We start from the raw sequence: 25,980 nt of genomic DNA on the forward strand, positions 1-25,980 counted from the left end.
GCTCCATACAACCAGCCAAACTTACCACTAGAACCAGAGGAGACCTCCTTCCTTTCCCTTTCCTCTGCTCCCACCCTACTTGAGGCACTGGCCACCTTGTAACTGATGGACAGAGACTTTAACAGAGGTTGTTACAACACCCTCCCTCTACCTTCTCATGGCAGCAATCAAAACAATCCTAATCTTCTTACAATACTCATTAGGTCCTACCATATTTTCAGAACTATACACTCTCTATAGGTGGGTATAAAAGCCTCAATTTGGCATTCAAATCTCTCCATACCTTGAACCAACTTACTTTTCTCTCTTTATCATTCCCTTATTTCCCTAAATGCCTTGTTTCCTTGACCTCTAACCTTCATTGTCTAAGCCAACTTTGTAACATATAGTACAGATCACCTTACACTCCTACACAATTGGGCACATACATGTTTGCACTGATTCCCTAAACTGGCTAATAAACTCACTGAGACAGGAATAAAGTATCTGTGCTTTTACAAACTGTTCAATCAATAGTTTCAGATAGATGGAAAGATAGGAAAGAATAACATGTATTTCCTGAATCATAGGATCCATGTTTTATTACACAGACACACACACACACACACCCTGCTTCCAGAAAACTTCCAACGAACAACTGTGAAGGCAACAAGGAAACACTCTCCCAGCCCCCACTCAGCTCTGTGCCTGTTCTGTACTGAGCAAGTGAAACCCGAACACTTGGAGGACAAAATCTACCCAAGCAATTCTTGTTGAGGAAACTGGAAGCAACTTTTGGGATCTTGGGGAAGCTGGGAACCTGGAATTTACATATGCAGTTACTATCACTGCCATTCAAAATCAAATAAGAACTTCACCAACTAACAGAGTGCCAGATTCACGAGGACAACAGTTACCAATATGTCGAAGCACTTTTAGGCTCTAAGCTAACATAACACAATCCCTAGAGTCCTCAAAAAACGTAAAACGTGTAAAGAGGTGCCCATAAATTCTAGACATCTACAGTTTCCAGTAATAGTGTGACCTGAAAAAAGTACCCCATTAAAAATCTATTAGGCATAAAAAAATTAAAAAAAAAAAAATCTATTAGGCATATGATGCAGGTTTCCATCTTGCCCTTGCCCTAAGTTTTATGAGAGTATCCCTGTCTATGCTGCCCCACATACACTTCCACCAAATCACAGGTGCTTTCCACCTAGTACAACGGCAGTGAGAACTTGTTAGAGCCTGGCATACTATGAAACAGCTTCCAAAAATTTGAGGGAAGCCTCTCGAATTTTTGGGAAAAGAGAAAAATCTGAGTATTCACTATCCATCTAGAGTGATCCTTAAAAGTAAACAAAACCCTCAAAATATGATCATTTGCACAGATAAGGAAAAAGGCTTATGAATGCATATGGCTCAATCTATCACCTATAACTAAGATTTTTAGGATGTGCCATCCAGATCAGCCTTGTCCAACAGAACTTTGTACCTTGATGTCGGACGTGTTAGCCAATGGCCACATGTGGCTACTGAGCACTTGAAATATGGCCAGTGCAACTAAAGAACTCAATTTTCTATTTTAATTCATTTAAAGTTTAAATAGTCACATGAGACTAGTGGTTATCATAACAGCCAGTGCAGCTATGGTTGATACTGATATTTTACTCACCAGGTAACACTGTGGCTTTGAACTGGGGCTCACAGCCTTACACTTTTTTAAGGCTTACAGGCAGGTCTTCATGTTTTCCACAAAAAAGTTTTTTAATAGAAATATCATACACATCAGATAATGACTGAATTTTAAGAAAAAAATTGCTGTCCAATTAAAAAACTCATTTATCATCACTGTAAGAGAAATTAACATTTATGTAATGCTCCACTCATTTTCGTATCATTTTACTTTTTTGTGGTGACTATCTCCCTACCAAATGTAGAACTATAATAGGACATTATTCTTAGTGTTTTCCCTCCATATACCTAGGTGAGATAATTTTAACTAGTTTCAGTTATTTGAAGCAGAAAAACAAAACATTAATTGACAGAGTTGCTTACAGATAGAGTCCATTCTAAAGGTTCCATTTCGTGTAGCATGTCAGTATTTTCCCAATCTTCAATATCAAGTTAGCTGAAAAAAATCCATGTCAAGAATCTGGTAATAACTACCAGAAGTATGAGCCTTTGAAATCTTCCTATTATTTGTGGTTTCCAAAAATAAATAGCATCCAAACATCAATCAAGATTTTACAGTAATGAATTAATAAAGGAATAAAAGACAAAGCTGAAAAAGTCTATTCATAAACACAAAGAATGCATATATTTTGGCACTTACACTCCTTGTAATTCTCCATTATATATTTCTAAGAACTGTGTAATTTTGTGAAGTACTAAGTGTTAGCAGTCAACAGAACATTGACAGTCACTGGAAAATAACCACCTTGGAAATTATGGGCCTATCAAAAAAATTAAGTTGCATGCTGCAATAACCTTTTATAAATGTGTTTTTTAAACCTTTCAACTGTTAGATATAATTAAACTTTAAATGCTAATTGCTCAAAGGTAAGCTGTACTAGGCACTACAATTGTATTCATAGGAATCTGGTATAGGTTGATGGGAAAAATGGCTAAGAGCTCTATAACATGTGATTTAAAGTTTCCTTTAAATTTTATGATGATATTACAGGCAAAGCTCTGTATTAAACTGCAGTTTACTATTAAGAGTGGGGAACTGGGGTGCCTGGCTGGCTCAGTTGGTAGAGCATGCGACTCTTGATCTCGGGGTTATAGGTTTGAGCCCCACGTTGGCTGTAGAGATTTTATTTAAAAAAATTAAAAAAAAAAAAAAAAGGGTGGGAACAATGATGTTCAAAATATGTGTTAAAATTATCCTGGCTGCAAATGGGAAAAGTGTCTTATTACAAAAATATAATAAATATATAGCAACTCACAAAAGTCAGTTATGTAACATGATTAAAAAAGAATGCTGAGGCTAGCATGTTCCAAAAAGGCACAAAAAAACCCATCTAACCTATCCAACACTGGTCAGCAGAACTTAAATGTGTCACCATTTCAAATTAATACTTACAGTGTCCTCTGAATTTTCTCCCCTTGTCAGTCTACCACTCTTACAGTACTTGTTTTAACTTTTCTAGGTCTAAGTCTCTGAAAGGCTTATTTTTAAACTTAACTTAAAAGGCTTACTTTTTTAACTTACCTTTTAGCTTAGCTATCACAGGCAGTTTAAGGAAACCCACCACCGATGTGCCCCAAGCCAAGGAAAAGTTCAAATATACCAATTTACAGAAACAGATTTCAACTTTATGTCATCTGCCTATCTTTCATTTCCACCTACTGATAAAATGGAAAGTTCCACTGCATCTTTAAAAACACAAGCTCGAGATACTCTCTTCTCTGAGGTATTAAAGAAGTTAATTAGGAAAAAGAAGGATTTTAGTTAAAAAATCATTTAATGGCACAAAATAGGGTCCAGCACTTTGCAGGACAGTAGAGGAATATAAAATCAGTGTAAGACTGCTACCAAGTGCAAACATTCTAGATAAAAATGACTTCAGCAATTTCAAAAGAATTAACTTACTTAATTTCTATACGAACTGTAATGTACTGAATTTTGATGATACACACTCCCCACGAAGGGCCTTCAGAAAGACCAAACACGGTGGAATTCAACCCTGTGATGTGATCACAACTGGCATTCCCAGAGCAACACTTCAGCACGCCGTGCGGTGACCAAGCTGCCGTACGCGAGCCCGGTAATCCCCTCAAAGTGGCTACTGTTACCTTTACCTACGAGGTTAATACAGAAAAGGCCTTATGATCATTAGGGGACTTAAGATACTCAGTGGTGACAAGGAGCGAAATCCAGAGCTGCAAGAGTGAAAGAAAAAGTGGGTATGTCTGCAGAGGGGAGAAGACTCTCCCGAACCCCGAGGGAGAGGCTGAGCAGGAGCTTGGGAAAGAGGCAGGAGAGAAGTCAACAGACACATACAAGTAGAAAAGGTGGACGAGGAGGAACTTTTAACAGACCCTCTCTTCAACAGGAACGAGGAACATCTCGAGGTTCAGGAGGTGAGAGCTGAGGCGCTCACGTCAGCCTCAAGGCTTTAGCAAGGTTAGGGGTTGAGGGTGAGGGGTAAGGTGGGCGGGGACAGGAGGGCTGATCTAGTCACTGGGGATGCAGAGGCCATCATGAACACTCCAACAAACAGCGTGTTGAGGTCGATGTGCTGTGCACTTAAACCAAAATGGATCGCACGTCTTCTGTCCACTTGGCACTTGCGTTCAAGGGATGAAGAAACGGACTAGAAAGAGGGTCCCTGCTAAAAACAGCTGATTTCGGGGTTTAGGCAGAAGGAGAACAAGAACAAAGTGTGGGACTGGAAGACAAGGTACAGCCAACAGAGGGTCTATCTGTGGGAGTGAGGAAGGTGATGGCTCAGGGGAGACAGAGAGGCCAGTCCCCAAATGAGAGAGGGCAGAGTCCTCGCGTGGCAGCCTCCCCAGGCATAGCCTCTCGTGCTGTCGTAAGCTGTGAAGAGGCTGCACCACCACCGTGGAGAAGGAACAGGAAGATGGCACCACAGGCTCCTTCTGCACACTCTGGCCTGTGGCAGACTGCTTTTAAAAGCTTCATTTCCACGTTAGGCCCAAGTCATGAAGAGCAAGGCAAAAATGTTCAATGGAAACATTTAAAAAGCAATCTAACTTAATCCTTCATTCCAATACCCGGTGGCTGAAACAAGTGCAAGCCCGCACATACACCTGCATGTTTCTGCAGGAGAAGGTAATAAGGGTGGGCATCATGGAAGTCTTCCCACTTATCTGTCAACAACTCTTTACAAAATCCCCAAACTGTCCAAAATAGTACCTTCTCTAAAAGACCAGTCCACCCTTCAGGAAAATAGAACGATGACAGTCACAGTAGGAGTAAGATACCTACCCCATAAGGCAGCGCACAGAATCTCAGAGTTGAATCTCTTCTTATATTTACGAATCTCCGGGGTGTCACTCTGTGGCCTAGTGTTGGTGGGATTCACATTGACCACTGAGCCCTTGCGGGTAGGATCTTGCCTTATGGCTTCTGGTCTCATTCCATCACAGGAAAATCCAACTAGAACACAGTACACTTGAAATTATTTTCTGCACACACAAACACTGCATCTGCCTCCCTCCCCGACTACACCTCAAGTAAATATTCACATGTTACAACCAACTCTTTGTCAAGGGAAAGAAATTTGTAAGAAATGTATATGGAAAAAGGAAACTGACTATGCAGCTCATTGCAAATAAGGCAATGCAAGCAGGATGGGTGTTTCTGTATCTGAGGTCTGTGCCTGCAAACCACCACCGTGCCATGCCTAAGCCACCAGAAAGAGCAACACAAAGTGACCGAGTCCTGTTTGTCAGCTGCTTTCTTGTTGCTAGTTTACTTACCCACAGAAGTCACTGTTGTCCCACTAGATGGAGAAATCTGTAGTAATCTGGGGTCTATAAAAGGTGTAAAGGAGGAGGAAGATTTGTGTTTCTGGAGTGTGCTACTAGCGGACTGAGTCTGCAATGTAAATTTCAATTTTATTAATACAAATGACATTAAAAAGATGAACATAAAACATTTCAATCCACTTCTGTACTGCACGGTTTCCCACTAGGAAGCCCTATTCCTCCTGCATCATTCCCCCCAGATACTCTCAGGGGTGCCTCTGCATGTGCACAACACACCCCACCAGCAGGCTGTTCAACCTGGAACCACCAAAAGAGCTACATCTCTTTTCAGAAATACTGTTCATCTAAGACAGGAATGCTGCGAGCTACCAACAAAATCTATACTTCATGCTCCTGGTTGTTGTGTTTTTTTTTTTTTTAAATAAATAATTATAATAAAAACTCCTAAAGGAGGTTTGAAATGTCTATCTCAGTTCATCAATTTCTGAATTTACTCTTCTGCCCAAAAAAGGCCAATTAACTTCTGTTGGAATATTGGCAAATCTTTACTTCGTATTATTCATTTTAACATGAGCCTCTTGCCAGAAAGCTACAGAAGCTCTGGCGACCACCATTTTAGGCGCATCATCAGGAAACCCGTATCGAACAGGGGCTCATTAGTGAAAGGTGCAAATGACAAGATATGGCACATACTTTTGCTCTTTTAGGAGCACTAGTGTTTTGGTTAATAGTGTAACTTAAGACCGAAAAAAACACAAAGAAAGTGAAACAAATTGTTAAGTGGAAATGTAATGACAATTAAAAACAAAACAAACAGAAAAATAAACTTGCCAGTTTAGTGAGTTAAGGGTTATAGTAAATACTGTACATTAGAGCAAAATGGAGCCAAGTTTAAATATAAATATAAGGAGAAATGTGAGTGTAGGTGGGATATATCACTGGAGAAAAAAGAACACTTCCAATCAAGTGCTTTTTAGTCCTGAAAACTTTCTCGCCCTCCATGGGCAGCTAAAAGTCGCCATGTCCTAGAGCCCAAGCCCACCTAGGCTCCCAGGCTCTCTCCTTCCACTTGACACAGCTGCCTGCTGGCAAGCTTCCCACCCTGTCCTATGATCAATGGCCAATCCATCCAATAGCCAATCTTATGCAAGCCCACCTTAGAAGCAGTTGACTTGGCCCTGCTCCTTAGGGGGAGAGGATTATTCTGATTCTTTCTAAAAAGGGAACCAAAATAGGAGCAGGCTCGCAGTTAAATGCTTACATTAACAAGATTGGCTGAAGCTCCATGCCACTTTCAACCTCCTTCAACTGTTAGGCAAATGCATTTAAACCAAACCTCCCAAGAAATCAAACCACTTGTTTAATTTAGTACAGGGTGCTCAAGGTGGACTCTGTCACTGCACTGGGGGCATCATCTTGTTCCAAAGATCAAAGCATCACCCACCTAGCACCCAGACTGAGCACCACAGCCAAGCCTTCAAACGAGCACACAGGATTTCCCATTCAAAAATTTAAATTAAAAGCATGCTCAGACCTTTGCTCTTCTTAGCATCCTAATTTTCTAGATTTCCCTAAAAATCATTTGGCCTTTTCTTACAACTCTGAGTGATTGTGAATTTCAAGGAAAGAAGTCCTTTTAACAGGGTTGGTGAAAACAAATGATTAACCAACCAACAATCTCCCCCCATCAAAAACAAAAAACCAATCCAGCCCTGTTTGAAGGAGATTCCTGTAGAGGATAACAAGTGTGTCCAGATAAGGCCAGGTCTGCTTAACCAAATTTTTCTATATTTTATTTGTCAGATAAAAAGAATGAAAAGGGCTGATTCCACAAACGACTACAAGAATTTCATGCCAAATACATAATGGATCTGAGAACACAGCAATCATTTTATTTAGACTTAAAAAAATAAACTGAATAAAGAAAGCCATGCAACTACACTTATCTAGAGAAAAGTAAACAGTGAACTGGCAAGTTGGAGGGACATTGATCTAGGGTTACGGGATTTGTATGCAGATCTGAAACATGTTACTTGGGGTTGGGGAGAAGGGTAGGTGACAGAAGAAAGCGGGTGGGGAAGGAGGGGTGAGGGGCGTGGGAAAGGTCTCCTCTGCAAACTAGCTACTAGGCAGTGCTGGTCAAACCCTAGGAAAGCAGCCAGCTGTGGTGCGAGACATACCTCATTAGTAGTGAGCTTGTCCTGGGGTGTCTGTGGGGACATGGTGGGTGTCGGCTGGCTGGAGGATGGGGAGGAGGAGGTGGAGGAAGTGGAGGAGGAATGGCTTTGCTGTAAGAGATCTGGCAAGAGGTGAATGCGACCGGCAAAGCCATTGCTCTCATGATGGCTGGCGCGCTTTTGGTCAACTGTACTCTGTAGAAAAAACAGGCACACTCGTCTCGCTCAAACGCTGCTGACATTCCCTATGACCCTACTGATAACTGACTTAAAGGTGCTGTGTGACTTTTCAAACTCTGTTAAATAATCAAGGAAAGACCACAGGAAACTGGTCGGAATTGTTCACACTTCCTCGCCAAATGCCTCGACTGAGCCAACAGAATTCAAAGTACCTCATCATCTGGTGGCCACAGGACTTGAGCGTCAGTGACTGTCTAATTTGGTTTCTCTGCCACACTAGCTGTTGTCACCAAAACCACTCGCCCTTTTTTTTTTTTCCTTAAAAAATCTTCCTGTCTAAAGCTCTAGAGAGTACCCTGTCGCTTCTTTGAATCCTGGTCTTTTCCACGTTCTTCCCACTTTCTATCCGAATGCATTGCCATTGCATGAAACACACTCAGGAAAAGTCCAAAACACTAGAAAGGCGCCTGTTCTGTCATGGGAAGCACATCACTTCTCTGTCTTCTAAGCTAAGAAATGAACAGACAGTTGTAAAGCTGAGTAATCCGAACTGAGCACATCGGGGTGGTACACATTTAATATTCAACAAGTGAGGAAACTAACGTTTTAGAACACGCCAAGAGAGTCCTCCCAACCCTTCTGCTCCACGAGGCCCTCCTGTGACTGATGAGGCTCATCCGCTCGTCCACTGCTCCTGCCTAAGGGCTGCTCCTGCTGCAGCACGGCGGACGCTCAGAGCTGGGAGCTCTTTGCAGAACATCCGTGGCTGCTCTGCTCCAGCCTGGGCTCTGCCTCCTCGCTCTGAGAGCCTGCTGAAGGGACTCCCTGTGGCTTTTCTACTACTCAGACACAGACTGTGAGAATCAGCGTGGTGCTCGAATGAGGGCTGCCGCACAACATGCAGAGGAGCAGCAATGTGGGGTGGAAGACTGCTAGCTACCTCCTTGGCATGCAGCACATACCTGCCTCCTTAGCCCCCGACACTCTACCCTCTGGGTCTTGTTAACATGAAAACAGATGATGATGTAGAAACAGCATGAGTGAGTGAATGAGCAAGTGGGTTAATGACTACAGGAGAAGCTCTGCCTCTAACAACAAAGAGAAGACACAGGTACCTGGCGGACGATGAGAGTGCCCTCCTTGGATGGGGTCATGGCTGGCTCACTTTCTACATCGTCATGGACAATCATGGTTTTCACCGACTCTGTTTCACCATTGCTCAAATTCAGAGATGACCTATTGAGACAAAATTCAGAAGTGAAGGGCTATCATCCCATGAGTTGAGGACATCCTGTTTAGATTCTTCACCTTCCCAAAGGCCTAAGACGAGATCAGGCTACAGATAGCGTTTCCTCAAAGAAAACAAATGTTTAGCTCTTCCCCTCCAACAAAGAACTGTCTGCCAGTATAGTTTGCTTTTGAGCAAAAACATCTAAATGAATTCTCATGGTTAATGTGGTTCAACTGAACTGAAACTTCCCTTTTGTCATACTGTCAAATTAAAAAGAAAAAAATAAAATACACTGGGGTACTGGGGAGAAGCACTGACACACCCACGCACGCAGACAAAGAGAAGGGGGAAGAACACGAAGGCTGCCTGTTGCTGAACCCAGGAGAACTCAATGTTAAATGTTCATAAAGTCAGGATAGGTTTAGAAAAAACTGGTTCTAAATGGAAAGAGTTCAGTGGAGACACTCTCAGCCGCTCTAAAATACACCAAGGACTGACGCTGCTCTGGTGTCCTCTGGTCCAGAGGTGGCTTCCTCGGCCCCTTCTTGTTCTACGTCATCGTCTTCCTCATCTGTCGTCCCTGACTCCTCACTGGATGAGGAGTAGTCTGTCACTTTGTGTGGTGGTCGCACATCTTCCACTGCTCGAAGCTCTTTGGCCAGTGCAGTCAAATCCTAACGCACAGGACAGAAAAGAGAGTAAGGCAAAGGGGTGTGCGCCAGGGGTACTGGGAAGAAAACAGCAAATTATGAGACATTCTTCATTTTAACTATGATAAAATAGCCACGACATCCATTTTGTAAAGCTATTCTGTATCCACCAGTAACATAGGAAGGTGAGCTCTTAAAGCTTTTGATAGAAAAGACCAAAAAATGTGAAAAAATAGGGGGAAAAATAAAAAGCTACCAATGTACATAGTTCAAATCTCACAACAATAAAAAACATAAATCTGCTTACGATAGGCTAACAGTGCTTTTTAAAAACCCTAACATAAAATTCTAGATCAACACATGTTGTGAAGGAAAATCCTTGGAGTTCTGCCTATATAACAAAGTCTTCTTTCAAAGAGATTATCCAGAAAGCAAGATTTTAGTTAAATTGGGCTGACTGAAGTTTTTCTTTGGTGAACTTGTTATTTTTAACTCCACCTTTTATTTTAACAATTTCAGACCTACGAAAAGTGAAAAAGTGAGCATATCTGACCTCACGGAGTGTTAACAACTTGCCACATTCCTAAGAAGGTCCACGGCACAGGAAGTGAGAAAGTGGACGCAGCATGTGCTGCTGTGGGCAGGAGGTAAGGTGCTTCCCTGGCACCACCTGACCCACGTTTTCCTGCAATACTGCCAACAAATATGAACATCAGACAGAAAGGAAATCTACTTTAAAAGACATTTTTCAAAAGCAGCTTCATTTCCCATGATTCTTCCATACTGAGATATTTTAATACGCAATTATCCACAGATAATTTTTAAGCGTGATTATTATTTATACTCTACACCTTCATGCAGAAGTCCAAGGTTTCTACTTGGGCATTATAATTTAAAGTAATGACTTTTTTAAAAAAAAGCGGGCTATGTAGTCATTTTTCCTTTCTCTTTTTAGTAGTTCCAAAGGAGTTTCCTTCTCTGCAGTTATGAATATGTTGCTGTTCTTTGAGCTTGAGCCTCTGAAATAACAGAGTATCGGACCTTCAGTCTTACTATTTCATGATTACAACTGGGGCTTTTTAAGAAGTTATTTTTAGAAGTTCTATGTAATAATAATAAATATACACAGCAAATTCTATGTTAAAAAAGATAAAGCAGAAGCTTAGAACTTTTGAATTCTAGAAATGAAAAAAAGGCAAGTTGAAGGAGGAAAGGAAATGTAGATGGACTACAATCTAAGCTTAAGAGGCAATTGGAATGCTGCTCGGCTGCGGCATTTTCCAGACATGGGGCTTACCACTTCGCCCTTCAGCGCAGAGCAGTTTCATTGAGCCGGAGAAGCCATCAGGGATGAAGAACGCACAGCACAAGGAAGCATGGGACAAAGAAGGGGAGTGAGGGGAAGGACAGGAATCAATTCAAGCAGGAAATCAAAATTCCAAAAGGCTTACAATCCCACAATGGGCAGAGTTACATGGTCAGTTAATGCAACAAGGACTACAGGCCAAGTATGAGGAAGTCACAACCGTCACTCCCAGTAACAAAGGCAGAAGTTAAATCAATAGGTGAGCTGAAGAAAAAGGGAATGTAAAAATATTTACTCTAAAAACCAGTTTTGTAAATGCCCAACTCATCAAGAATATGTCAAGGTTAATGCTGAGGAAAGATAAAATTTATAAAAAGGCTTTTCTCTCTTTTGTACTTAAAAAAAAAAAAATTACTACAACAGCGAGGTGGGTGGGGGTGTGCACAAATGTGTCTGAGGATATGGTATTCCTTCTAATTCTTCAAATCTGTGCGGGGTGGGAGGAGGGGGCGGCCACAGAAAGGACTGCAGGCCTCTCGATTACATATTTTTAATAGAAAGACCTCACTCACTCAAGCTTAGAATAAATAAAACTGATTTTGTATAATTCTTACAGCAGGCTTGAGAGGTCTGAAAACTTCTTTCTTTTCTTCAGGTTTTTTCACTGCATTTTCTAGGCGCTGAGACGGAGAGCCTTCAGATTTGGATGATGCTGTGAAATTCAAGAAAACCAAGAAAGGCAGAAACAGGTAAGCACAGAGATGTGTGTCACAAATCTGACCCAGCCCACCCCTAGCCTTTGTTTCTCTCCCCTTCCCTCCCGCCCACTTCTGGTAGCCCCACTCAAGGCAGGTCTCCACACGCAGACCTGACTCTGCTTAACGTGTATTCACAATACGTTGTTACACTATGTCAATAATACAATAGAGGGGATTTTCATTAGCTTATTATTTTGAGGGTTAAAATAACCAATAATAATGACAGCACTGATGGGAGTCCATATTGAAAGAAGTGGGTTCAAATCCCAGCTCGGACATTTAGCTAATCACCTTGGACAAGTTACTTCAGCTCACTAAATTGAAGTTGCTTTAAGTTTATAAAATGGAGACACAACACATCTCTCTCTCTCTCATGGGGTTCTTTTAAGGATTAAATGAGATAATGCATATAAAGTGCTCACAGTGCTAGGCATGTATAAGCTCTCAAAAGTGAACTCTGTATTATTAAGATTATGGTATCATTAGCAACCTGCACCGAAACACTGTTTTGTGATATGCAGCTGTGAAAAAAACCACAGGCCTTTTTACATGATTGAAAAGGATCTCCAATATACTGATCATATAGCCCAATAGCATTAATGGGGAAAGGGAAAAGCAAAGGTATCCTACATCTCACTCTGAAGCGCTCCCCAGAGCCACTCTGAGACCCAGGATGGGACCCAGGCTGGGATCCTGAGTTGCTGGACCCCGAGGAGCTGCCACTGCCAGGCCTGGGCACCAGCTTCTCCACTCTCTCCCATAGCAGCCTGGGCTCAATACTGCTGTTAGAAAAGAAGAGAGAACAGCTAATGCATTATCCCAAGATGTAGTATCAAATTATAAACAGATGCATGAAGTGTCCACCAATGTCTTTGAAATGTAGGTAAAATGAGGGGAAAAATGGCCTAAAAACAGCATTCAACATTAAATTCATCAAAAGTTACAACGACATCATTCATGGGTTTTTATCTCAGATACCCTTTTTTAAATTGTAGCTGACACACAACGTTACATTAGTTTTGGGTGTATGAAATATCTCAGATAAGCTTAAATAAAAAATGTTAAATAACAGGCTACCATTAGCCAGACCCCAAATCTTCATCACGACTGACAGGAAATGCAACTGCTCAGTCGAAAAGTGTTAACTATTCCTGTCACAGCTATAAACTCAGTTTCTTATTATAAAAAAAATTCCACTTAATATAGTCACACACAAAATTATGCTGCTTCTAGGCTGTTGATCTCACTGTCCATCAATGCCATTAAGAGCTGACACTTACACTTTGTAGGAACGGAGTTAGAAATGCCACAGAGCATAGGCTACAATGCTCCCTGGCCAAGGATGCACCCAGAGCATAAATTTGCTAGAACACAATTAATACACAGGCTCAGTCACAGGAGAATCCCACAGTGCACCCTCATCATTTAAGGACTAAGAATGCTCTCTGCAGATTCTGGTCTGTCACCCATCTTTGTGCTCCAAGTTATATCAAGGCTCCACGTGCAGAAGGCTAATTTCAGAGGTTCAATGAGATTAAGTACAAAATAGTCAACACAGTGCTCCTTCCTTCCCCTAGGATGGCACTGGCCAATGGAAATCACTTGACAGGATGAATATATATATATAGCTGACTGGTAATAACATGGTAGCCATGCCTGCATGTGGCTACTGAGCACATGAAATGTGACTAGTGTAGCTAAGGAAATTAACTTTTAATTTTATTGAATTTTAATTAAGTTAAATTCAAATTTAAGTAGCTTCATGTGGCTAACAGCTACTGTATAGTACGCAGAACAGCTCTACAACCTAAAAATATTATTTGATTAATTCACTAGTTTATTACAGACTGTAAGTCAACCAGTGACTTTTCTTTAGTAGCCTGTTTGTGATTTCTGTACCAATCCAAAGCACTTGGGACATCCTTTAGATGATAAGCTCCCTCAGGTTCCAATTCTCTTAATCTCTCCCATGCCTTCCCTGCTGTTCCATCCACTTGCTCTTACAGAGCCAGAGAGTTTTGATTTTAAAAGTGCTGAAATACACAACTGGATTCAGACTCACTAGAGACCAGTTTGCTGTTATTCACGATAATGGATTTTCTGGCAGTTTTTCTTTTATAAAGTGACCATCTCTTTACCTCAGACGTTCCATGTTTATGAACATTTTTATGAAAACAAACATGATGTAATATGCCATGCAGTAAACCTGTTTTTAAGCTTCCCTCTTCTCTTACCTGGTGGAGTTTCTTTGACCTGCTTGGCTATTTTGCTGTCCACTGCCTTGCAGTGGGGAATCCCGACGGGACAGAACAGGGGAACGAGACGTTGTCCTCACAGGAACCTTTGGGTAGAAAAACACAGCAATTAAATTATTGAAAATATGAGAAGAAAAAAGATTTCCTTACCAAAACATATTTTTAGAACAGTCCTACTTATGTGAGCCTTACTATCACTACCCCCCACCCCCATCCCTGATCCTTCTCTGCCCTCCACTGATACAATACGATAGAGAAAATTCAGTCAAAGGCATCAAAGGAGGCAGGACAAACAGCCTTTCTATGCTTCTGTAACATTCAAATGATGTTTGGACTGAAGCTTCATGGCAAGGGACATACAAAGCATTTTGCTGAGATAATGTGAGAATCAGGAAAATAAGCTCAAAGGAATCAAACAATGGTCTACAACTGGATCAGTAGGAAACAAAGACTGGTAGGAAGCAAGAAAATATTCAGAGGAAGCAAATTCCAAGTGGAGGAAAAATAAACGAAATGAAAATGTGCCTTTTGTTTAATTTCACCATTAAGTAATTACCAAAACAACACAACAAAAAATTGAAAAGGAAACCAAAAATCCCTCAATTTAAAAAAAAAAAAAAATCATTTTTTGGGAATTTTAATGTAAAATTTTTCTTAAAAGAACCTTTTCTGAAAATTTTGATATTCATTAATATTACAAAATAATTTGTAGCTTTTGTATAAATGTTTAAGACAACAGCTAAAATATATTTTGATTCTTTTTGTTCTAGGAGTATATTCTTTATAGACTTACTCATATATTATTCTGTTACTTTGTGTTTAAGTATAGAGTTAACGACAACCATAAAAAGCTAACTGGCTGCTGGCTGAATTTAACTGAGTAACTATGGAACTTTCCCCACTGTAAAAAGTTCCTTTGAAGTTTCATTGCCCCTTCATTCTGGTGAAGTCACCATACCCTTAGTTAAAATAAATAATTAAAAAAAAAATAACAAAAAGGAAAAAAGCAGCACACATCTGTCTTTCTGCTTCTTACCCTTGGAGGCACCTCGTCACTGTCTGATCTAGACCAAGCCTTTTGGGTGGGGTCAGGTACCTCCGACTTAGAGTCAGAACTCTGACTTAGCACCTCACTGCGGGAAGGTGGACATGGGTCCTGAGAGCGAAGATGGTGGTGTGCAAATTTGGGAGGAGAAGGGTCACTGAAGGAATGGGATCGCGAGACAGGGGAAACATTGTTCTTGAGAGATGCCAGGTGGGACCACTGTACCTTACAAGAAAACAAAACACAAAACATTCAATGCGTTCCGCATAAAACGCTTTTCCGGTCAATACCAAATCCAAACCAAGAAATGGGGAAAGGCAAACAGGGGCAATACAGTCCTAGGTAAGCCAAGCAGTGGAACAGTTACACTTCTAAGTGAAAAAGCAGTCTGGGGAACACAATATATAGAAAAAACCAAATGTACATTTATAAAGAAAACTTTTAATATCCAGACTAACATTACAGATAGCAGTAAACATGAAGATTAATGAAACAAAACAAAACAAAACAAAACAAAAAAAACCCTGGTAGACCTCCGGTCCTAAAAGGGAGGACAACGTGCTCCATGCACATCCATGTCAAAGCAGAGTTGACAGGCACAGAGAGAGAGGGAGGAAAGAAAAATCACAAGACAGACACTGCCATACATTCAGACCTAGCTATCCATCCTCATGGCACCTGGCAGCATAAGGTTTCAGACCAAATAACCACAGAACAACACATTCATGAGCAAAGACAAACCCCTTGTGTGTTGGCAGACTATGGTAATACAACTTAAAAACAGCCAACTTTTCAAATACACCCACGATTTTGCCTCTTTCTTCTCCCAGGTCCTAAAACACTCAAACCTTAGAGATCTCCATACATGTTCATAGTAGTTACAAGAAAAGGAATTTTGGTTTCTTTAGGAATATTCAGTACTATCATTCCCTCTAATGACTGCTACTGGAGTATATGCCTTCTACCTGACAACTGAAGAAACAGGACAACTACTTGTCACCTGAGTTAATCTGGTTGTTTTTTAAGCTGGTAAAGCAATCTCTGAAATAATCTGTATTTTCTTTATTGTATTTTATCATTTTAAAATAAGTGTTCAAGATTGCCATTTACATAATTCTAGCTATGCTATCCATTATATCAACACATTTAAGAAAACTAAAAATCCAAATCACAACTGGTTCTACCTCTCCAAATGCAAGATTCAGAATAAGTCCCAGGTCATGATTTCTATGACTTCCAGGAGAGTGACAAATTCCACTTATTGGTGGAAAAATCTCAGAGTGGAATAATCTCAGAGTGTTAAAATGTTTAAAAATTTCAGGGGGAAAAATCTGAAAATGAAACTATTATCTGTAACTATAATAAAAAATGGGCTTCAAAATAGAATCCTAGTCTCCTCAAAGAATGTTTTCGTAAGTAGAGGTTTCAGCCCAAAGCAACTTTAGGTAGAAGGAGGAAAAAGGAGACTATCTCTAGGCACTACATTAGTTAATTAATATAGAAGTAGCCTACATAATTCAGGAATTCCTATTTCTTAAACTTTTAGTGGCCAAACAGATAAAAATTTTCAATTTGCAGTATAGTTTAACTTTCAGAATAGAGATTTTAGTCTTGGACTCTTCATACAAGTGCTGTCAAATCTATTCTACCAGTCCTCTTTCCCTTCCCTCTGTCCTGCTTTCCTCACTCTCTGGCTTGTGGGTCAGCTCTTGTGTGAATCAAGAAACTGCTGACCCCATGTAAGTATCTCCTTGCCTCCCAATAACCCCCACCGCCACAAACATGCCCTTTGTTTAGTTCTGGTTCTTCTTTTTTTTTAACAACTCCTCCACACTGGGACCATTGATTGTAAAGCATGTTCAAATCCTCACTTGGATTTTTCAGAACACCACAACTACTTTTATCACAAGAATATGAACTTTTGTCCCCTAACATTTGCACACATCAGTGACAAGTAAACTCAGGCTTAAGAACCTGTTCCCAATATTCTGGATTACACAGCTTCAAGGAGCAAAATATCTAAAAGTCACTTACTTTCAGTAAGAAAATAGGAATCTGTGTTTTAAGGATCATTCAGATCTTTAACATGGGCAATCCCTGCTGTTGCCTTCCTTCTCTGGATAGTACTGGGGGTTCTCTTTTAACCACACAGCACTCAGCCCAGAGGAGGTTCTCCCTCACCTAGACTAGGCAGAATGCTCTGGCCAACCCAATGAAAGGTCATAACCTTTACCCTGACCTACTTCAGGGGAATGCACACTTAACCTACTAGAGCGTATTTTCTTTGGGCTCTTGAACCTTTTGAGAATCTAATAAAAGCCCCTTTTCCCAGAAAAATATGCACAGTTGGACAAAATCAAGAAATTATACATGCAATTTCAGGGCAGACATTGGTTTTCTAAAGCCCACTCATGGAACCGGCCAGGAGCCAAGGACCAAAGGTTAAGAAAGGGTTCTGGTTCTCCCTCTATGTACTTATGATACTAACTTTCCAAAACCTAAACTGAAAAATTTTTGTATTAGAGAAAGGAGGCACTTGTTTATGAACATCTGAGATAGGGAAGACAAAAAGACCAGAAGAAGAAATCACTGAGTCTAGATATTCTTAGTAAGTACAACAAAAATCTTAAAAAACAAAAAAGCCCTCCCCTTTTCTCTATCAACTGAGGGTATACTGCCTGTATGTTAATCGAAAATCACTCCTACTAATCTCTTTTCTTTCTAAATGTGGTAACAAACCAAACCGTAAACATTACAAGCAGGCCCATGGCTTAGTGAGCTATGGTGTGAGTCTCCTCGGCCCACAGCCACGTGGCTGTTGCTACCTGTGGCTCAGCTGGTCTCTGCAGGGCAGGATGCACAGACTCGGAGTTGCCATTGGAAAAAGACTCTGATCTGGAAGGCACTGGTGGCTCCAATACTCTGCCTGTCTGCTTAGACTGGGCTTCAGGGGAGCTGTGGTTAGTTTTCCTAAATCTATCTTCCACCTGCATCAGAGAATTAGAAGACATAACTCAGTGTTAGTAGGGAAAAGCTGAGATCCCAAAGAAAGCCTGAAAGTGGAAGGGCCCTAGAGAGAAATTTTCTCTTTTCTCCAACTACGAGGAAAGAGAGGGGTGGCTTAAAAAGAGAGGGGACAAATAAAATAGGGCTAAAATTTGATTTGAGATAAAGAAATACTTATGAAGATAAAAATTAAGCCTTTAAAATCTCTTGGCAAGAATTCTTAGATTGTACATGATGACAAACTAGGAAAAAAAAAATTAATGTCACAACAAACTTAACAACAGATTAAAAGATTATCACCAGGAAGCCAAAACACATTTTATTCTACCAAAATAAAGGCATTCCAGAATCAGCAGAACACTTGTTCCTAGAATTAGGGTAAGACATGGTAGAAGGATGCCACCTATAGGCCAGGTTTAAACACACTCTAGAAGCTGCCCAGGTCCCCCTATTCCTAGTATCCCCAAACAGTTACTGCTTTGCCACATCCTTACTGTGAGGCTCTGGGTAGCCCAAATGTGCCAGTACAGTGACAAATCACAGTCTTTGAAAAGTTAGTAAACTGGGCTACAGCCACACTTTATTTTCATTGTGGTTTTGGAAAAATAGCTAACCAGGCCACCATTCCCTTTGTTTACATTGTAAGAATGATTCTGCCATACAATCTTCTCTCTGTTTAGTGTTCAATTCCTCTGCAATTTGTTAACAGAGGCACTCTAGTCATCTATGGAAAAACCACTAAGCAGATAAGAGACCTTGGGCAAGTGTCCTTTCACTTCTCTGAACCGCAATTTCTCAGCTAGGAAACCAAGAGAGTGGCTCATAACCGGTCTCTATGCCCCATTCTAGCCTTAATATTACACAGTTCCTAAGCGTCATTCTATTACTTTCTAGGGAACAGTGGACACCGGATCAATGTTTAAGCAACGAAGGAAAGAAAATACCTCTCGAGCTCTGTCAGCGGGCTCGTAGTGGGGTTTAGGCTCGGGAGCGTGAAAGCTTGGCTTGCTCCTTTCCTGCTGTGGTGGCTGGGGCTGCTGCGGGTGCGGCCTCCTGTGGTCATGCTGTAGAGACAGGAGATATGCTTGTTCTTGTTGCAACTGCCTCTGGAGCCTCTCTGCCTGCCGGTGCTCCTCCATCTCCCGCCATCGGCACTCCTTGGAGAGGGAGAGGAGAACACTAAATCTATGGGACACTGCAGAGCTCGCCTCTTCTCTGGATTCATTCTCGACTTTTTAAAAAGACAATGCCCTTTGTCCCCCCTGTTTGATAACAGAGCAAAATGACTGGGATTTTAAATAGCATATTACCTGTGGAAAAATCTGACAGCTTGTTGCTAACCATAATATCACTGGACAGAGAAAGAATTCAATTAAAAGTTGGTTTCGGTGGTTTCAAAAGTAAGAATATACTAGACAAAAATCCTATGGTGTGTGCTTAGAGTTTTCAGCCCTTAGCATTCTAGTTTGTTCACAGAATGCCAAGTTCTATTCAAAACCTTGCTATCTACCAAGAGAACAGTTAACTCTTTAACAGGGAAATAAATATATAGAAGCCACCTCGAAAAGTTGCCCAAAGTAGCATGACCACAGAGGACGTCTCCATTTGAGCCTGTCAGTCCACAGCACTAACCAAAATGGTCTGGTGATCACCACAGCTCTGCCCAAAGCTCAGGGGAGGGATAGCTAAACGAGCCCTAATGCTACGGAACAAGACAGATACAGGGCGTTACCAGTAACATGGCCTGCTCCTGGAGCAGCTGCTGCTGAAGGATTTCCAAGTGCCGCTGCTCCTCTTCTAGCTGTCGCCTGATATACTCCTGTCACACAGAAATTACCCAGCAATCAATTTATCCAAAAGGAAAGCATCAGAGCCACCTGAATGGAGCACCAAGAACCATTTGCCCCAATGGTCTTCAGTGGTAATTCACTTAGTGATGAATATATTCCAAAGCATATGGTGAAGGATTTTCCCCAAGATCATCAAATTGGCCAAGATCTAAAGAGTCTAACAAATGATGATATACACTCCACTGATATATACAAAAGTATCTGAAAGTTTTTCTGTTAGAACACAGCTGTTAAACAAAAACAGGATTTCAAAGGACCATGATATTCCTCTTAAGGATGGTAGACTCCAGAGAAATCAAGAGTTTAATTAGATAAATCAGAGGGTTCACATTGCCCCAGAGGGTTCTTATTAGTCATTATTTATAACTAGCATGGACTGCCAATTTTTAAAACCCCAAACCGAAACCTGTTTGATATTAAAACAGAGCAAACAGGATTTGTGTTTTCTCTTATGACAAAGAAGGTACACAGAATGACTAATGCTGAAAGCCATGGTCTATGGACACCAGACTCTGGTGATTTCTCACAAATGAACAAGTCCAGGCTCTTCATGATGAGACTATGACAGAGTGTGTGTGTGTCTGGGGGGAGCAGGGTAGGTGGGGGGTTTGGGGGAAGCCTATTTTCAAGGGGAAGAAAACAAGTCTCTGCAACAATGAAAACAGGTAAACACACCCAAAATATGTAAAGAGGAGAAATCCAACCTTGAAATTGCATGCATATTTAAGAGACTAGGAAATCAAGAAACCTTTACCTATGACCTCTAGAAAGCCCTCACATTTTCTGTCTCCTCATTTGAGAAATGAGTATCAAGAATATTCTTTTGCAACTCTCCCAAGACTTTTTGTGAGGTTCAAATAGGACACAGACATGAAACAACTTTGAAATACAAACAAAAGAAGTTTCCTTCCTTTTCAACAGGGAAAAAAGCTAACTACTCCACAGGGGAGTAGACTAAAGGGTCTATAAGAAATTTTATTCTGAAATTCAGATTATGTCTTTACTGTGTCTAATGCTGACCATCCACTTATACTATGGCACACACTTTAAAATTAAAAATACCAATAAATCTGGGCTGGACAGAAGTTTTAGTTCAGCAATAATTCTGGTTGAGAGAATGGTGGATAACACAAATCATGACATATGTATTTCCTTAGAAACCTTCATCTTACACAATAAATTTTGCCCAAAAAAGTCAATCTGATTCCAACCTGGGCTCCAAGCCCCATGCCTGTAAGTCTAACCATCCATGGCACATGCTATGCCAAGCACTGCCCTAGTGTGACGTGTGGCCTTCCCCTGCAACGGCTGAGAAAGGGATCTGAATCCCAACTCATCTCTTCTTGGAACTAGACAGCAGTGAACCATAACTTGAAAGATCAAATTAGCACAGTTGGGGGTTTTTTGCCTTCAAAACACAATGAATACAATTATACATATACACAAACATGCACACGTAATGCAGAAATGACACATTTCTCACAGCACTGCCAACATGGGGACTATTTTGCAAAACAATAAGCAAAGCAGAATGAAACTACTTTGATGCTATTTTTTTTAAGAGGTGAAGAATACTTGCTGTACACAAAAGCTAATGACTGCCCCTAGAACATTAAAGATTATTACTTTCATACCTGCCTCTCACCACTGAATTGCAAGAATTATCCCGAGGACATTTAATTTTTAAAAGCTCATTTTACACCTCTTTGCAGTCCCCAAGTAAAAATTACAATGTGGAAAAAAACCAAAACAACAACAACAACAAAAAACCCCAACACACACCAAGGTCAACTGGCCAAGAATGTCAATAAGGTAACAAATAAAAAGTATCACTTAAATTCCTAGGAAGAACTGGTAAACATGCAAAAAACCTGAAGCATATGATTAGTATCAAGGACAGCGGCCGAATAATCAACTTTGGAAGTTAATACCATTGTTCATAAGTATCTTAAGTATGAATTTCAAGTATTATTTAAATCAGTCCCCATTCATATATTTTTTTCTTTTACCCAAACCTCTTAACAAAGAATGATCAATTCAGAGATGGGAGAGCTGAAGAGGCTCTGAGGGGCTCCCACGGACGGCACAGACACAAAAGCATGGTCAGGTTTTATTCGCCCAGGTGATTCAGGGAACAGAGATTTCTAAAGACAACTATAGCTGGCATCAATAAAATGCTCTAAGTATTATCAAAACATGGATGATCTTTTTTGGCTAAACAAAACCACAGTGTTACTAGTTTTTCTAATGCTACAGAGATATACACTGCATTATATGCAAATATGTTTATTACAATATTCAGCTGCTGGATACTTCAAACATTTCTTGTGGTTGGTTTTTAATTTCACTAGAGAAAAGGTTAATTATCATCCAGATATTTGGGGTTCAAAGCATTTAAGCCAAACCCAAGAAGACATCTTCAGAAATCTTTTGGGTACCACACTATTTGGAGACCACTCGACCGGTTTCAAGGCTTCTAAATGTAAAGATTTATCCATCAGTTTTTAAAGATGAGACTCAATTTGTTGCTGTGCTTCCAATTGTGCTTCAGCATTTTGAAACCTCTGAAGTCCTGAATGGGTTGTGCATACACTCACGTGTGTGTACTTTTTGCCCCAAATCCCCCAACTCTACTAAGCAACAAACCTCAAAAATTCATGGGTAGAACATTCTTTTGTGAACTAACCTGTTCTCTTTCAACTCTCCTCTTTTCTTCTTCTGCCCGCCTCCTCTCTTCTTCTTCTTTACGTCTTCTCTCCAGTTCCTCCAGACGCCTCTTCTCTTCTTGTTCCCTCCTTCGCTGTTCACGTTCCTGCTGCCTTCTAGCTTCCCGCTCTCTCCTTTGTTGCTACAGGAGCGAAGATATGTAATCAGCAGGGATCTTCCTCCTATAGCTCTCATGACAGTCTGCTGACCAGTAACAGGTAGGTGCTAATGACGGGAGCTCTACTGGCCAGTGATTTCCACACTGCCCCTTGGCCCCTATGCACTAGCGTCCTCATAAATATTGGTCAAAGGTGGTCTATTTCTGTGAATCTTTACACGGTTTGGTTCCATTTTGATATCAACTATTCCCCATTCTTCACTGTATTAAAAGAGCAACCAAGGGACAGGAAATTCTTTATCCTTGCATATCGCTAACAGAATTACACAGGGCCCGTGGTAAGCCAAAGAAAAAGAAGACAAAGGAATAAAAGGGAATAGAAATAGAGCAAAGAAAGGTAAGAAATAATTAAAAAGAAGGAAAGGAAGCATATATCAGGAAAAAGAGAAACGGACATCAACAAGGGTAAGAAATGCCAGCATTATTACTATGAATGTAAGAAACTGCTATGGCATGCATGCTTACTATGTGTCTTGAACTGTGCTGAGTGTCGGATAGTCTTTGCTCCATTTCCGTTATCTAACATAATTCCCAAAACAAACCTGGGAAGTAGGTATTTCACTCCTACTTTACAAATGAGAAAACAGGTTCAGAAGAGTTAAGTGACTTGCCCAGTGTCACCCAGGAAACAAGCCCCCGGCCAGAAGGGCCACTCTGCCTCTAATGCCTATAGTACTAACCAGACCCAATCGTGCATCCTATCAACGGGGAGGCTGGTGCCACTCATCACCAGACTCACGCTGACGGCCCTTCCTAATCCCGGCTATCCTGTATAACCCCACAGAAGAGAACACTTGTCCCATCCAGCCCCAGATATCTGTCAATAAAGCACTTACTTCCACAGTATGAAGCATAAATTAACCAATTCTTCTCACAAATATGAAAAATGTTAGCCTCTAGACTGGCGCCGTCCAAGAGATTCTCTGGGATGATGAAAATGTTCGGTCTCAGTACTATTCACTAGAGAAGCCAAGAGCCCCAGATTGCTACTGAGTACCTGAAATGTGACTAGCACAACTGAGGAACTTAGTTCTCAATTTTATTTCAATGAAGTTAATTTAAGTTTAAATAGCCACATGTGGCTAGTGGCTACTATGTCGGACCACAAAGCGCTGAAGAGTACACAGCTACCGAATTTCTTAAGACACAAGAAGCTGATATTATTACCACAAACTTTAATGTGATACTGAGATTATTAAGTAAGAAAGTTTGGGATAAAGCTACTGGAGATACTAGATGCAAATATATATAATGGGTATAAAAGTAGGTATTTATTATAGTTTCAGTATTCCTTCTGGGTCTCCCTTACCCCCATCCCCACCACAAGCATTCATTCTGAAGGCAGACATTTAAAATGATTTCCTGAGAAATGTACAGAAATGTCTTATGTGTGGAACCTCTGGATAGAGAGGATTACTTGGTACCTGGCCTCTCTCGGCTGAGTACCACATCACCACTACTCTCAATACAGTCCTGAATCAGCTTTTGGCTCACCTTCCTCTCTTATTCCATACATTTCACTGGTTTTTTTCCCCACACTGTCTGCTCTTAGAATTCAATGCACAAAAATGCACCAGTTCCCATGGGTGGGGGTGGGGGTGGGGGTCATAAAAAGAACTGAGTTCCCGTCTGTTTAGAAATTACAACTTAAACGGCCAAGGCATCTTTATTAAATTCAAACACCTACACTGCCCCGTACAATGCACTTGCTGCCTGTCATTTGCTGGCTTAATGCCTTTGTACTTTTTTTTAAATCTTGAAAAAAGAGAAAAAGAGGACCCTATTCAAAATCAAATCTAGGGAGGACAACAGAGAGCAACCGCCTACGTGCCAAAGAACTCAGGATCGAGGGCTTTTTGTACCGAGGTCTTTCTCTACTGCCATGGTGAGGCTTGCGTTCAGGGCACCAGGCCCGAGCACTGCCCTGCACCCCTGGGAGGTCTTTCTTTTTTAAAACCAGCTACCAGAAAATAAACAAAACCACTTCCCCCAGCCCCAGGGCTTCATGAGCAATGTAACACAGAAACTTGAGGTAAGAAATATGAGAATCTCATTCAAGCAGTGTTACTATAGCCTTTCTACTTCAAAGCAAATTAAGTTAGATCTTTTATTTTCTATCCTTTGCCTTTTCTATACAGGAGCAAAAAGAAGTGAGTGGCTTTTACCAGTACATCGCTTATAACAAATATACAGTAGCTAACACAACCATTTTTCTAATGCTGGTCATAAAAATCATTATGTTTTGCCAATTGGGAAACCGGTTTCTTTGCTTTAAATAGAAATTATTTAATTCCTTCAGGTATTCCTAGCTTCAGAACTTCTCTGTTGAATATAAAGACATTCAAAATAAAACAAAAAGCCTCCATTGTAATAAACCTAAAAACACGAAGAATCTCTCATTCAATCAGTTTGAAAGCTTAAAATGGTATGTTTTCCTTGAAGAGGTGAACATGGAAGTTCTGTGGAAGCTTCCATCCTGAGGAGTGACAGTGGTTTCATGTACCCTACGATTTTTACAGAGAGACTCAGCACTGCTTAGTTCTGAGAACAATCATGGGCAAGGCTGGCAATAATCAGGACACTTTCAGGTTTATAAAAGAGAAATGACTTGCCTAGAATACACTGGGTTTAGCAAACACCTGGCGGGCCAGGCAAGAAGGGCCTCACCTCTGGATGAAAGAAAGAACCCACAATTACAACAAAGCTGGACAGAAAGCTACCTAATAAGGTATGTACACAATTTTCTTCCAAGTTAGACAAAAGGAAAACAGGAGAATGAAGAAAAGGGAAACAAAAAGAAAGGAAAGCAATGTCTATACCCTTAAAATTCCCCGTTAGCTTCTGAGAATTTAGGTTCCAAGTAATCAGATTAATAGGAACAGGTCAGAGGAGGCAAAGAACTTTATACACGGACACCGAATTTTACAACTTTTAGACAACAAAGAAGCCAAAATGGGTTAGAGGGGTCCTTTGAGAAGTTGTAGTCCACCATGGAATCCTAGAAAGAGAAGTGAAATGACTCAAGGAACAGGGGTTGTGGTCCTGATTCTGCTTCCCTGGTTTCTACTTCCCTGGATTCTGCTTCCCCACTTGTCAGAACAGAGGTGTGTGAGGTAGGGGTGGGAGGGAGGCAGTTTATGTCAGCAATCATCATGGTGTGGAATTTGCAGTGGGTGTTTTTTTTTTTTTTTTTTTT

General features: G+C 40.8%; 1 protein-coding gene across 50 annotated transcripts in view; it reads right to left on the minus strand.

Annotated features, from left to right (window-relative positions):
- Window positions 1-25,980, minus strand: part of MAP4K4 (mitogen-activated protein kinase kinase kinase kinase 4) — a 178,209-nt gene that overhangs the window by 17,154 nt on the left and 135,075 nt on the right. For 2 of the 50 annotated variants that reach the window (XM_081833351.1, XM_081833379.1), the window contains exons 13-25: window positions 22,587-22,748; window positions 19,783-19,869; window positions 18,995-19,114; window positions 17,870-18,031; window positions 15,036-15,269; window positions 13,979-14,085; window positions 12,375-12,523; window positions 11,601-11,698; window positions 9,529-9,704; window positions 8,915-9,035; window positions 7,623-7,814; window positions 5,434-5,551; window positions 4,940-5,110 (exon numbers count right to left, since the gene is read on the minus strand). In XM_081833351.1, the coding sequence (XP_081689477.1) occupies window positions 4,940-5,110; window positions 5,434-5,551; window positions 7,623-7,814; window positions 8,915-9,035; window positions 9,529-9,704; window positions 11,601-11,698; window positions 12,375-12,523; window positions 13,979-14,085; window positions 15,036-15,269; window positions 17,870-18,031; window positions 18,995-19,114; window positions 19,783-19,869; window positions 22,587-22,748 (1,897 nt within the window). Of the gene's footprint in view, window positions 1-4,939; window positions 5,111-5,433; window positions 5,552-7,622; window positions 7,815-8,914; window positions 9,036-9,528; window positions 9,705-11,600; window positions 11,699-12,374; window positions 12,527-13,978; window positions 14,086-15,035; window positions 15,270-17,869; window positions 18,032-18,994; window positions 19,208-19,782; window positions 19,870-22,586; window positions 22,749-25,980 lie in introns of all 50 variants that reach the window. The other 48 variants (XM_081833352.1, XM_081833350.1, XM_081833348.1 and 45 more) reach the window with 33 other exon arrangements.

This window comes from Leptonychotes weddellii, chromosome 10, assembly GCF_054177405.1.
Source record: "Leptonychotes weddellii isolate Sample4059 chromosome 10, ASM5417740v2, whole genome shotgun sequence".
In the NCBI taxonomy this organism is placed as follows: Eukaryota; Metazoa; Chordata; class Mammalia; order Carnivora; family Phocidae; genus Leptonychotes; species Leptonychotes weddellii.